The 14,662-nt window shown below is 38.0% G+C and overlaps 1 protein-coding gene across 1 annotated transcript in view; it reads right to left on the bottom strand.

The window, feature by feature from the left end:
- Positions 1-14,662, bottom strand: part of LOC127975059 (protein Jumonji) — a 42,951-nt gene that overhangs the window by 12,818 nt on the left and 15,471 nt on the right. The window contains exons 3-6 of the mRNA XM_052578820.1: positions 10,825-10,969; positions 9,892-10,058; positions 4,159-4,335; positions 2,115-2,278 (exon numbers count right to left, since the gene is read on the bottom strand). Coding sequence (XP_052434780.1) covers positions 2,115-2,278; positions 4,159-4,335; positions 9,892-10,058; positions 10,825-10,969 — 653 coding nt within the window. The remainder of the gene's footprint in view (positions 1-2,114; positions 2,279-4,158; positions 4,336-9,891; positions 10,059-10,824; positions 10,970-14,662) is intronic.

The raw sequence follows: 14,662 nt of genomic DNA, 5'->3' as shown, positions 1-14,662 counted from the left end.
GCGATGGGGGATGGGAGACGATTAATTTGTCTGCAAAACCAAAGTTCTTGACAGAAACCACAACAGATATACAAATGGTCCACCACATGCAGACACAGTTCATGTTTACAAAAATTGGACACAGTCCCTAGTATGTGGTTCTTGCACACTCCACTGGATTTGACTGTGTGTGGAGAGAGAGGGGGGTTGGGTGGAGGAGAGATGACATCATGTGTTGCTATAGGCCTGCTGCAGGATAGTAGGGATAGGGTAAAGCTAACTGTATGCTGCTCTGTGAGCCCATAGGACGCTCTGGCAGAAGAGGAGGAAATTTTGATGAACACTCACAAATGGGTCCTACATAGTCTGTATTATCCCACTGTTCTGTACTGACTGAATCAGGAGACAGTAATACGGAGGCAAATGACACGGTGTGCACTGGAATAAAACGTTCTAATAGTTAATGCTGTGTGTAAAGATGGCCCACAGTACTACTTGACAGCTGAAATCTTTTTGCTTTTCAATTATTCATCATTCACTCATAGTAAAGGTCACTCTGACAGCAGCTAAGCATATATAGAGGTGTATAACAGCAACAAATACCAGCATATTAAAAATAAATCTCACTGTAATAATAGAGTAGATTATGAAATATGCTACTGTAAACTGGCTTAGCAGTTCTTACCAAGAAATAGGATTTTAAATTCAAAAACCTCCTTAAAATCAGAATCTTTCTGAAATTCATTTTATCTTCAGCATTTATACATCTTAATTCTTAAGACACAATGGGTCTCATTCATGAAACTTTCGTAAATATACGAGTAAATATGTGAGTGATTTGCGCGTAAAGAGAACTTCCCGAAAACTCTTCTCCTGATTCACAAAAACTTCATAAACGTCAGATGTGATAGTGAAATGTGTGTGTGTGTTAATGAATTCCAATCAGTCGTAAATGGGACGCGCGTGCACGCTCATTCTCAATTACCATAAATCCCGCCCATTAAATCCGACTGACAACTATATATGAGCATCATATTATGACACCAAACGAAGAATTTTAACATGTCTTCTCAAAAGCAAATGGAAAATTACAATTTCTCAGCTGCAGAAATTGAAGTTTTATTATCAGAAGTTCATTCAAAACGCCACGTTTTATTTTCAAGCGTATATAGTGGCGTATCAGGTCCTAAAAAAAGGAAGCTTGACAGATGCTGTTAATGGAGTTTCATCTGTTAATCGAACAGTCCCAGAAGTGAAAAGAAAAACCATATGTAATAACTATATATAATATTTTTTTCAAAATGCTGTGTAAATATGTACCCGATTATGAATTAAAATGCAGCCGTATTAATGAGCAAAACGTTAAGATGTTTAATGCACTATTTACGCGTGGCTGGGAGCAGGTGTAAATTTATTTCGTACCAACTAACATTTGGAAAATACGAACGTTTTAATGAATCCGAAAATTTACGCCAGAACCACTTTACACGCGATTTACACAAAAATTCGTTCTGCTCGTGTTTCATGAATGAGACCCAATGCTTTTTTCCCCCACAGCTTTCCACAACTTTAATTTGTTGTGATCTTAACATAACAAAACTCGTTTTCTCAAAATGTCAACTTGAAGATTATATTTTCTCAGTCTGGAGGTAACAAAAGCCATTTCTAAAGGCAATATACTGTATATCTTACTGTATCATAGATGAGCAAATCCAATTTCACGTTCATCAGGGACTCACTTGAGCTCAAATAGCTACAATATATGTCTGTCAGTGACAGATCACTTCCACATCAGTGTCATTCACTTGGGAAGGCTGCTGCAACTTTATTGATGTAAAATATTACTATAACGATCTGAATTTCTGAACATGTGGTAAACCTTCGATTGATGTTTGACAGATGCTGATTAAATGGTTTGCAGTTGACCAGAGAAATGATCAGCAATACGGTATTTATTTATCAAAAGAAAAATTTAATCAAGATTACAAGAAAACTTTATTTTGTGATCACAAGGAAATTAAGTTGGGATCATGAGAAAACAATATTGTACAAAAATAAAAACAGAAAGCAATGCAACACATCACAAAAATCAATGCAGTGCAAAACAAAACAAAAACCCATAAAACCAGCCTTACCTGTTGTTTTTGTTCTTGTACAGCCCTGTTGGGTCGCAGATTGTGTGTAGTGGAGGTCCTAGCTGATGCTACAGAATTCTTCTCCTTCCCATGAACCCCGTCTCTTCCTCTGGCCCTTAAACTGCTCTCGTGTTCCAAAGCAGCTCGTGTATGTCCATTAAATACTGGTAGAGGAGAGAACATACAACAGATGTAACATTAAGACGTCTTTCAGTACATTTTGTTAGTGTGTACAGGTATATTAAATATCTAAAAATAAAATATTTATTTTATGTTTTTTAGTCTTTAGTAGGATCCACTATGGGTGCGCAATTACTGATGGTTACAGGCACTGAACTGACTGACTTAACCAGATGGTTTCCCTCCTAGGTGACCCAAATTAGATGATTTAGTACTGTAGTGGAAAAAGACCCAAGTGTGAGTGTTTCTGCTGAACGGTGCTGCTGTACCTGACTGCTCTGCTTTCCATTTTCTTTTCACTTGACTTGTAAATTGCTCTTATAAAAGAAGACTGCCAAGCAGCTAACAGAGTCTGCATAGAGACCTTGTCTAACACACTAGAATTTATGGGATTTTAAAACTCAAATATTGTAACAGCAAAGCTGCTTACAGCTCTCAAACTAACATCAATAAATCACAGAAACCCAGTAACACGAATGAGTGAATGCCACTAAAAGTGCTCACTTTAGCTGTGTTAAAGACTAATCTCCTGCTTTTCGACTGTAAGAACAACTTAATATTGCATGCGATCTACTGTAACAGATCTGCATTCTTCCTGAGAGCCACCCACATCGCATTTAGACAAAAGAAGCAAAGTTTTGAAAGTTTTGAGCTTCCATTAACTAAACAGATGGTGAACTGAACAGACAGTCCAATGTTAGCAGTAAAACACTAAACAAGTATTGAGAGGCTCTTTGGGTCACTTTAGTAAATGAAAGCTTCTAGAGGGACCAACTTATCATTCAAAGAGTTTGGAGCTTGGCCAATGGCGCACATAAAAGTGTCATATTTAGCGTGTGGTCTCGTACAGTATTTGAGAAGAAGTGGCTCTGGTTTCATTATAAAGTACGGATGCTCAACATGACTCCTGTTTTCATTAGGTGGCACACAGAGTGTCCTTTCAGCACGAAAACCCACATACAGACACAACACACTGCGCAGAGACTGAATATAGAGCAGAAGACCTTCCACTGAAAAAATCTTGGTGTGTGTTCAAGGATCTCATAAGCATGGGGCGCATTTGAGAGGAATGATCTAAATTTAAAACCCCTGAAATCTGTTCCCAGTTTTAGACACAAACACTGTGTTTATCCTCGAGGTCCAATCTGACCTCGAAACCCCAGTGAGGTGACGGGTGTATATGGTTGTAGTTTGTCAGGAGCCCCTCAGACATGTGTTCAGTATGTGGAGCAGTATTGGGTTACAGAGGTGTCAGATTACACTGCAGATTTTGCTGAGTGGGCATTAGGGTCCGGTTACAAACCCAGAGACTGAAAGAAATGGGGCGAGCACTCAAAAGACATTCATCGCTCTATCTATATGGCTAAATTTAGCTTGGCCTGTTTCGATCTGTTAGCTATGAATATGTCGGAAATCTAAAGAGAAAGAGGAAACACGCTCAGTGACCAGTGGAATAATTAATAATACTAAGAGATATGAAAATTAATGTAAAAATAATTATCAGCATGCCTAAATATATTATGCATGCTATATGAGATATTAAATACCTTGTGTTATATGGATGGTATAGAGCGAATGTCAGTCTGACAGTGAGGGCTGTATATAGTCACGACTCATTAACTGTACAGTGTGGAAAGAGGCAGGACTGTAACACACCTCACTGGGGTCCTTAAATGGAACCAAATGTCCAGCCTGCCTGCTACTGGCAGTGCAACGATACACTGAACACTACACATACTACACAGCAAAATGGGTTGTAAATCGCTATTTTGAGTAAGGATTATAAAACACAAAGCAAGATAAAGTTTATGTGAATAAGTGTGTGTGTCTGTGGTTATTCAGTGTGTTTCAGGAGTGTAAGTACCATGACCATTGGTGATGCATTTGTTGGGTCCTTTACTCTTGCGTGGAGTGGACTGGCAGGAAGCAGGGGCATTGCTAACACTGTATTCTTCCTCTTCCTCATCCTCTTCATCATCTACATCTTCATCATCTTTAGCACTACCAAAGTATGCCATGTTGCTGGGCAACGCAGGAGAGCCTGAACCAATGAGGGAGAGGGTAAAGACAAAATGAGGGAGTATCAGACATAGAGCACACAGTACGAGGTAGAAATAGAGAACGGAACAGAAGTAATGACTACCAGCTGAGACGAACACTGATTAAGTCTTCACATTGTCTTGCTTAGTAAGAAACCTGATTACCCTTGAAGAGATAGTTCACCAAAAATGTAAATTCTGTCATCATTTACTTATGTTGATCCAAACCTTTATGACTTCTGTGGAACATAAAAGATATTTTAAAAAAAAAAGAAAGAAAAGAGTGCTAAACCACCATCAATACTCTACATATATGAGGTCAATATAAATTATTTTAAATAACAATTTTTTCCCGAAATTAATTGTGATTAATACCCTCATTAAAGTTTTTAAATATTTTATATTGCATGCATTAATTTCTCATTCAATCTTCAAATTAATGTAGAAACAACATAAAGGCAGTATAGTTATATAATTTGTTTAATGGCCTTTTTTTTTTGTCTGATACCAATAGTGATACCAATACTACTGATGTTTTAAGGAAATTCTTTGTTTTCCTAATATTTCATATTTAACCATTCACTATAGCAACATTAAAGTATAATTTAGTGTTTTTTTTTGTTTATTTGTTTTTTCAACATTTACTAGACTTTAAAAAAATAACAACTTCTATTTTAAACTGATACTCCACTCTAAAATTAAAATGGTCATTAATCACTTACCCCCATGCCGTTCAAAACCCGTAAAAGCTCGGAACACAATGTCATCAGAATACTCCATCTGCCATCAGATGTGCAATCTGGGTTACATGAAGCGACGGGAACACTTTTTGTAAGCGAAGAAAACAAAAATAATGACTTTATTCAACAATTTCTTTGTCAATGGTCTCCTCTGTGTCTCTCAATATCACCATATGCTGCGTATGCTCTTCTGTGTGATCCGTGCCACAAGGATGCGCTGTTTTATTTCGCATCCTTGTGGCGCGTATCATTCGAATCGCGTCAAAAGGAATATGAAACACATTTGATCATCTACGCCACTGAATTTGACGACTGATGTAACGTTCACCTGCCCAATCACACGTTGGTGGTTGAAGCTGGTGTCTCTGCCAACAAGGCAAACTATTAAACTACTAAATACGAGGTGGGAGGAAAAATATATTTCAATGCTTTCTCTAATATATAATTTGCAAGCATCAGGGAGACACCATTGATAAGTGTGGAATTGAAATTGCTTTTAATTGCAGGTTTACTTTTTAGATTCATAATCACATGTACTGTGTATACTAGGGCTGCACGATATTGGGAAAAAATGACATTGCAATATTTTATATTTATATTTATATAATATTTTTCTGCAATATATATTGCGATATTAAATTAAATTATATTTTTTCTTACAAACAAAAATGGGGTGAGCACACTTCCATTCTCATTTTAAATGATACTTTCTAACGCGCTCTCTGTTGCACTCTATGATGGTTAAACTGTGCAATTAATCCATGAATCACATTCGTCAAGGGCCAGGGAGCAGCTGGCCCGTACAGTTAATGAATAACGGATCAACTACGACAACCTACATTGCACATCCTGCGATGTGACTATCGTGGATTCGTACATCGCGATATTGACACATCGTGCAGCCCTAGTGTATACTATGGAGTGGCAGTACTTACCACACATTTTAGAAAATTATATGTTTGTCAGTGGCTAACCACATCCTTTTAGAAGTGGCTCCGTAGAACACATTGTTCGTTTTCCGTGCTCCTCACAGTTGACTTGTTCCGACAACATCATATTAGATTTATTATTATATTAACTAAAAAACAGAATTTTTTAATTTGTGAATCAATTCAAATCACTAGAAGACTGAATCTCGATTCATATGTTAATCAATTTTTTCCACAGCACTATTAGTTACATTTTATAAAAAATAAAAAAAAGACTCTAAACCATTAAATGGTAGTGTACACTTAAATAAAACAATTTACAATAACTGACTTCAGTTTCTATTTTACAAAACAATGCTGGACCCCATTGACATTTATAGTATAAGATAAAAATTAATCAAAATATATTTTGTGTTCTGCAGAAAGAAAAAACTGTCATAGGTTTGAAACAACATGATGGTGAAAAAAAATCATGAATCAGATTTGAGAAGGTTCTGTGCTCTGCGTTTTGCATAGGCATTCTCTCTTAGAGCACAACGATTAGAAGATAACTTCCTTAAACTCTTGTTGAGCATTTGTATACTGTGCAAAGCTCCATATCCTGTCCAGCACTGAGAGAGAGAGACGGCAGAGTGGTCCAGTCCAGCGCCCATCTCATGTGCTACTGATCCTCACTGAAGGGTTCATTGCTCACAATGGAGAGCCTGTTCACAAGCTTTATTCCACATTCCCTCAATAGCCATTTATCTGCACCAGAGTCACTGGGTCCATGGTACTCACATGTGCTGTAGCATGTGATTGTGTGTGCATGCGTGAGAGAGTGTATACGTGTGCCTGAGGAGGGGGTGGGGAACGGGACAGACTGCTGAGAGAGAAATATAGAGGAGAAGTGGCCTGACTGCTTTTGAATCAATCCACTTCTCCAACCATAATAACCAATTGAGTGTTAAATTTCTATCGCAACCTGGTCATATCTGCAATTATTTGAGATCAATAGAAATGAACTATGTGAAACGACTGGTTATGGATGACGAGTTATAATGAGAGCCCAGCTGAATGTTGAATAAAAGGATCTCGGGGCCCCCTAGATTACAGAGCAAGGCTCTTTAGGCCAGTCCTCTATCATCAAGGGCTTTAATAAGGGATCCTGGGGGCTTTGAGCTATTGGCTATTGTTCACATCTCAAGAGGCGACTGAATGATTCTTCGATTCCTCTCTGATAACGCCAGAGGTTTTGAAGAGGCATTTCAGAGCGAATATTAATGAACGTGATTTTCATCTCACAATTACTACTCTGCAGTAATACAGCCGATCATTTGCTATGATAAAGTATTCAATTCTCACTTTCATTAATTAACATGATATGCATAATTTTGCTATCTGCAGGAAAGAGGTCTGCGTTTGTCTAAGTATCCTATTATTTTGGGAAAGAGTGGGAACATCATTTCATGACGTCCACTCATTTAAATTCCTCCTCGAAGGGAATCATGCCTTTGAGGATTTTTGTGCATGAAGCTGGATCTGTTTTTACATCCGTCCCTTATGGGCTGATGGAGAGTGAGAGTAAAAGAGAAAAAGAAGGAGAAAAAAAGCGAGAAATGGCTTAAATGGTACCACTAAATATAATGCAATATTGAATATTAAACGATGGTACCAAAATAAGAAGTATAATATATATATAAAGTAGTGTAACAGTAGTAGTATAATTTATATGATTTTATTCCTACCATTCAAAAGTTTGAGATTTGTTAATGTTTGTCAAATAAATATTTTATGCTCACCAAAGCTGCCTTTGAATAAACTACACAAAAACAGTAATTATGTGAAATATTACTACTATTATGTAAAATAATTATTTTCCATTTTCTATTTCTATTTTAAAAAATTAAATTATTCCTTTGATGAGCTTTTACTGCGGTCTTCAGTTACACATGGTCCATCAGAAATCATTCTAATATGCTGTTTTTGTTTTTAAATATTTTTGTGGAAAAGAGGATACACTTTCTTCAGGATTTTTTGATGAAAACAGTTCACAAGAATTATTTTAAATAGAAACCTTTTGTAATATTGTGAATCTCTCTACTGTCACTTTTTATAAATGTAATATTTCCTTGCAAGGTAAAAACACAAAAAACATATCTTATTGACCTGAAACTTTTGAATGGTAGTGTAAATAGATTCAAATTGATAGCCTGAATGCACTTTAAGTCGCTTTGGATAAAAGCATCTGCTAAATGCATAAATTTAATTTAATTTAAAATTTTTAATAAATATATATTGAGTATTTAGAGACAGAGATGCAGATAAAGTCATTAGTAAAATAAAAAATACAAATACAAGTTTTTAATTATTTTTCTTTAAGTAATTTCACTGTTTAGTAGAAATTTAAAAGCAGCTTTTAGGAGCAGACAACAGTGAATGAATAAATAAATAAATAAGAGTTATCTGAGTTATGACTTATGGCATCGATTAAATCAGCCTTGACTTATGTGACACTACAAGCTCAGGTTATATTTAAAAAAATCCATAAACTGATCCACAAAGCCACGTTCACATTTACGTTCGCTCTCAGCTCTAACCCAATAATGAAAAAAGGTTTGATATGATGAAGGGGAGGAATGGAGACTGGGAAAAGATGTTCTCATTTACATTCTTTATGTTTGAAAAACCATTAACCCACTTTGCCCTCAGCCAAGAGTCCATGGCAAATCCAATCAGTCTGTTCCCTGTCTTTACACAGCCGTGTGTGTGAGAAAGACGAGAGATGGAGAAAGTTCCATTTCAAAGTAGCCTGGGAAATGTGAGTGAGTGGGAAGGGAGAGAGAATAAGTGAAAGTATAAAGTTAACTCAAACTGTGTCCTCTATGTTTTATTCTGCCTGAAAAGTGGAGAAGAAAAATATGTTGAAGGACTGCAGCAGAATGTATAGCAGTCACCAATCCAGACTTTGGTGATGTTATCACTGTTTTATATGCACAAATTTACACAAATTATGATTAATTACTCGTTTTAATACTTCTATTTAATTATTATACTTCAATTAGTTGCTAGGCATCATGTCTCATTTTCATTTAGTTTTTATATATATATATTTTTTTTATAAATCTTACCATGTTTTTTTAGCTTTATTTCAATTAATGCAAACATTTTTAATAGTTGTAATTTTAGTTAAGATGGTTTTGTGTTATTTTGTGTGAGTTACCACATTTATTAATGTTCTGCTGTAAAAATATTCAGTGATGATTACTCTTATAATATTTACAACATTCAAAAAACTACATGAAAATGAGAAATGCCTGGCAACTAATTAAAGTAAAATAATTAAATAGAAGTACTAAACGACAAAAATTAAACCTGAAATGAAAATAAATGAAAACTAAATAGAAATCTAATCCATAAAAATTATAAAATAATAAAAAATAATATAGAAATCTCAATATAAAAGTTAATTCTAAATATTAATAAAAGCTATAACAGTCTATAAATAATTATAATGGTTATAAATAACACTGGTTTTGACATTAAATCATATGTATATAAAGAAACTTGCACGTATAGAGAGGAATCTCAATTTGATTTCCAATTAATTAACCTTGAAAAGTAACTCCAATGAATAAGAAAATATTCCTCATCTTCGGGAGCTTTTCCTTTGCCACTGTCACCTTTGACTTGCTTACTGGAAGGGTGAAAGCTGATTCGAAAACTTGCACTGTGAGAGATCAGCCAAGACACAAAATAACAGCGGCACACACAAGACAGTCACACAAGGGTTTGCCAGCAATAACCGTGACTGAATGTGCACTGCCCAGAGGAGAAGAATTATGGAGCCTGTAAACATTTTAAGAGTTGATAGAATGAGAAAATGAAGACAGACAGAGAGCAGACCCACCTCTTAGGCAGAGGAAGGTAAGGAAGTCTTCGGTTTTAGGTTTGCGTTTTGTGAGATGGTTGAACTTGGCTGGACTCGGGGGCATGGCCTCCAGCATTTTCAGCGGGGTGGCATTGGGAGAACAGGGATGAGACTGAGCAAACTTCCTCTGAGCCTGCAGTCTTGGCCTGGTGTGAGAAACAGAGAATTAGGGAAATGAAGGGATTAGTTCTCCTACAAATTGAAATTCTGTCATTATTTACGCATCTTTCCAGCCTTCATTTATTCATCAAGCAATTTTGAAAGCTTTTACTAGGCAAACTTTTCCAAGCAATTTCACTGAATCCTTTCCTCTTCCCTTTTTGTGATACACTGAAGAAAGTCATGTGGGTTTTGAGTAAAATGAGAATGAATGATGACAGAGTTATCAAGTTAGAGTTTTTTGGGATGTTTCATTTAAATGAGGCTAAAAATCTAGTTCACAAACCAGATTTTTGGAATCCATTTAAGAAAAAAAAGACAGAAACATCCTTTAATAGGAAAAGAGATGTTAACTAATCATATAGGAGACCTTGCAGAGGAAAGCACTTTGGTCTGTTATACAAAAGCTCAGCAAAAAGTCTGACTATGTAAGTCATTTTTAATTGCTCTACAACACAGTATGTTGTGTTTTGAGGCTTGAATGTCCCCACCAGGTTTAAAAGCAAGACTTCCATTATTTGATGTTTTGCTGGTGAATAGTATGGACTAGCCCAGAATGTACAGTAACTTCATACTGTATCTTTTCGGCAACTATAGTTACAGATCTGTTATTTTCCCACCTACCTGTAATTTAAGTATGATATATTCATCCATGAAACTGCATTTTATCCATGCAGTAATTTTTAATTACATACTTTAACACAAAATACACTGTGCTGGAAATCTCACACAGAAAAGTCTTATTACACTCACTTCTTTCTGACAGGTCCCTCTATTGAGTACTCATGGCTGCAGTCTTTGCTCTGAACTGCATGTTGTGTCCGGTCTGACTTACAGTTTCCAGCAAACAGCCCAGCTTTAGCCCCCGAACCATTCAAATGACCATTTGCAAAGGAGCCTGGGAAAAGAAGGTGTGGTTCAAGTTTAAGCAATAGCAATATACACATAAATACAGACGAAATTTTACATTAGCAAATTACATTGCTAAGACATTGATATGTTCACATGTGAAAAATAATCTAATCGGCATATAGCACACACAGCAACTCTTCAAGACCTCTGAAATGAAGAACCTTGAAACAGGATTTTTCTAATCATTAAGCCAAAAAAACACAAGTGGACACACTAGACTGAGAGCACACTTAAAAATGAACTGACAGGAAGTAGGGAAAACCACAATGCCTCCAGTGTCCTGTTACATTTATCTGAGGTCTCAGTCATGTTAAATGGCCAAAAATAAACATTTAGTCTTTTAACTAAAAATATAACGTGCATGAGTTATTGTCTATCTTCACCATCATACAAAATTGAAAATAAAAATGGCTCTATACGCCATAGTAAAAAATAAATATATTAAAATCTATTTGAAATAAAATTATTTAATGCCAAGTTTACTGCAAATACATTTACATGTATGTACTTAATAAAAAAATAACCTGCAACACATTGTTTCACTTGCATACTGTTAGGAGCGAGGAACGAGGGATTACACACAGAACTGTCTTTAATAATCCACAGGAGGAAACACGTAGTACAACGATGTTCAGAACCAACAAACACACACTGCAGAGACTGGGGCTAAATACACAGGATAATTGGGAAGACACAGGTGAATGGGATGACTAACTAAAGTAAAGGAGGACAGGGACAAGACCAAATGGAAAACCAGGAACAAAGACAGGGGCAAAACACAACAAAAACAGGTCCATAATCCTGACATATCGCCCTCCTACCAGAAGGCGCATCCTTGCACCGTAGAAAACTACAGAGGGGGAGAAACGGGTGGGAACTAAGGAGGGAGGAGCCAGGGAGGAGACAGGAGGAGTCCAGCTAGACCCAGGCCACAGCTATAATGACGGCCCACGGTGGAGTCGACGGAGAGAGGAGCCATGGAGGAGGAATGTCAGCCAACTCCTGGGTGCCGAACAATGGCAGTTGAGCAGGTGGTGAAGCAGCCGGAGGTGGAGACAGAGAGCCAATGAGCCAGGGCAACATGGAGGAACTGGAGGGCCGCAGTGGAGCCGGAGCGACAAAGGACTGAGGTGGAGCCGAGGGGATGAAAGAACCTGACGGAGCCAGAGGGACGAAGGGTTGAGGCAAAGCCAGAGAAGTGGAGTCCCCGAGGCTGTTCGATGCCAGACCAAGCAGAGCTGGAGGAACGAGTGATCTCTGCGGAGCTGGTGAAGAGGAGGGAGTCGCCACGGCAGAGAGGAGGGAGCTAGGAGCAATGGTGGAGCTAACGGGTCAACAGGCCGAGGTGGAGTCCAGGCCTCGGAGGCTGAAGGCGAAGTCAAGGGAAACTCCAGCCAAGGCGATGCTGGAGTTTGGTAGTCCCGTGGAGCTTGCACCGTGTAGATGGTTGACTAAGGGCAAGCAGATGACAGCAGAGGAGGCAGTAGTGGGTGGGAGGATGGACATTTGTGAGTCTCTGGGCATTCGGGTTAAATTCTGGATCGGGAGCCCCCTTTAGGCTGAACATGGGAACAGGATGGCGCCCTGGAGGAGCGGAAACCTGTGGGCGCTTTCTCGGAGCAGGCACTGGAGGGCGCTCTGGACTGGATTTGGGGGCTGGGCTGGAGCCCTCTCCTCTTCGTTTTGGCAAATACTCAGCTCACCCTCAGACGGGGTACAGGGGGCAGAGCTCCTCTCTGCATTAACACACCATCTGTGGGTTTCTCCCTCGCGGCAGGTGTTCACACACCTTGACTGACTTCATCAGTGGCTCTGGCTCTGCAGCACTCCTCAGCACGTCACTCCATCCAGTGATGGCTCGTCAGTTGCGGCCGTGTCCGACTCTCCGTCAGCGGTGGGCTTAGGCAGGCGCGGAGCGCATCGGGGCGATGGTGGGCTGGGCTCTGGGTTGGGAGTGGTACTGCCGCTCTGTGCGTTCTATGGCACCAGCCTCAACTCTGCATGCAGAGTGCCGTCGTCCGAGGATGGCCCTTTATTGGAATTTGCCGCCTTTGTGGAGTGGACACTGGCAAGAAATGGATATCTGTTTCACGCCTGTTCCCAGGAGTGTCCACTCCACAAAGGTGCTCTGCATGCAGGGTTCAGGCAGGCGTCATAGTACGCACAGAGCACGTCGCCCGGGTAAGTGGCGAGATGGGCTATAGCCAGAAACAGTCTGGTATAACCTTCAACGATTTTTCCCCCTGCTCCAGCAGAAGGATGTATTCAGGGTGGGAGAGGGGATCCATAAGGGAAACACTATGGAAACAAAAAGCAAGAAACAAAACGGAGGAAAATACACAATTTAAACTGTTGTTGGTGAGTTCTTCTGTCATCTTGCCTAGTGATAGGAACAAGGAACGAGGAAATAAGGGATTTTACACAGAACTGACTCTGATAATCCACAGGAGGAAACATGTAGCAAAACGACATTCAGAACCGAAAAACAGACTGCACAGACTGGGGCTAAATACACAGGATAATTAGGAACACATAGGTGAATGGGATGATTAATTAAACTAAACGAGGACAGGAACAAGACCTAATGGAAAACCAGGAACAAATCAGGAGCAAAACACAAAAAACAGGCCCATGATCCTGGCACACATAATATCTACTAAAATAAATGTTTTAAATACAGTAATGTTTTACTAGTTTGGGGCCAAACATTAATAAATAATAATAATTATAATAATTATATATATACATACAAAACATTCATATTTTTCCAAACATGCAAGTCCTTTGTTTATCTTCACAACACAAATTAAGATATTTTTGATGAAATCCGAGAGCTCTCTGACCCTCCAGAGACAGCAAGGGTACTACCACAATCAATGCACAGAAAAATAGTAGGGACATCATTCGAACAGTCCATGTGACATCAGGGGTTCAATTGTCATTTTATGAATCTATGAGATTTTTTATGAATTTTATGAATCACTGATGTCAACTTGCATGCACACGTCAACGTGTTGTTGGGACTCCCAAAACCAAAATATTAACCTTGAATTACCCATAATAGGGACACTTGAATGACAGAATTTTCCTTTTTGTGTGAACTATCTCTTTAAGTATATATTATTTACATCAATCAAATATCTCATTCATTCTCATTTCTTTATTTAACCAGGTTAAAACTCATTAAGATTAACATCTCTTTTTGCAAGAGTGACCTGGCCAAGAATGCAGCAACAAATAACATAGTTTACATCATAATACAAAACACAAATCAAAGATCACAACAACAATCCACCAAAGGATAAAACACACTGCACATTAAAAGTAGCTTAAAATCATGTAATGATGGAAACACTGTCAGCTTTAGAATGCTTTGTAGATTATTCCAAGCAAAAGTAGCATTAAATCCAAAACCCTTTTTCCCTAGCTCTGTTCGAACCCGAAGGACTTTAAAATATAACAGATCGTCTGAATGTAGATTGTAGCATACCTTTGACAAATAAAATGGAGTTAGACCACAAATAGACTTATAAATAAAACAAAACCATTTAAAATATATTTAAATAGACATTTCAAAACACACAATATTCTGTATAGAGAGAGAGCCAGAGAAATTAATTACTTTATTACTTATTTATTTATTGACACAAGTATGTCTGTGTTTGATGATGTTCCAGGG

Source organism: Carassius gibelio, chromosome B16 (genome assembly GCF_023724105.1).
Source record: "Carassius gibelio isolate Cgi1373 ecotype wild population from Czech Republic chromosome B16, carGib1.2-hapl.c, whole genome shotgun sequence".
In the NCBI taxonomy this organism is placed as follows: domain Eukaryota; kingdom Metazoa; phylum Chordata; class Actinopteri; order Cypriniformes; family Cyprinidae; genus Carassius; species Carassius gibelio.
Note: the sequence above shows the minus strand (reverse complement) of the source record. Positions and strands in the feature narration are given on the sequence as shown.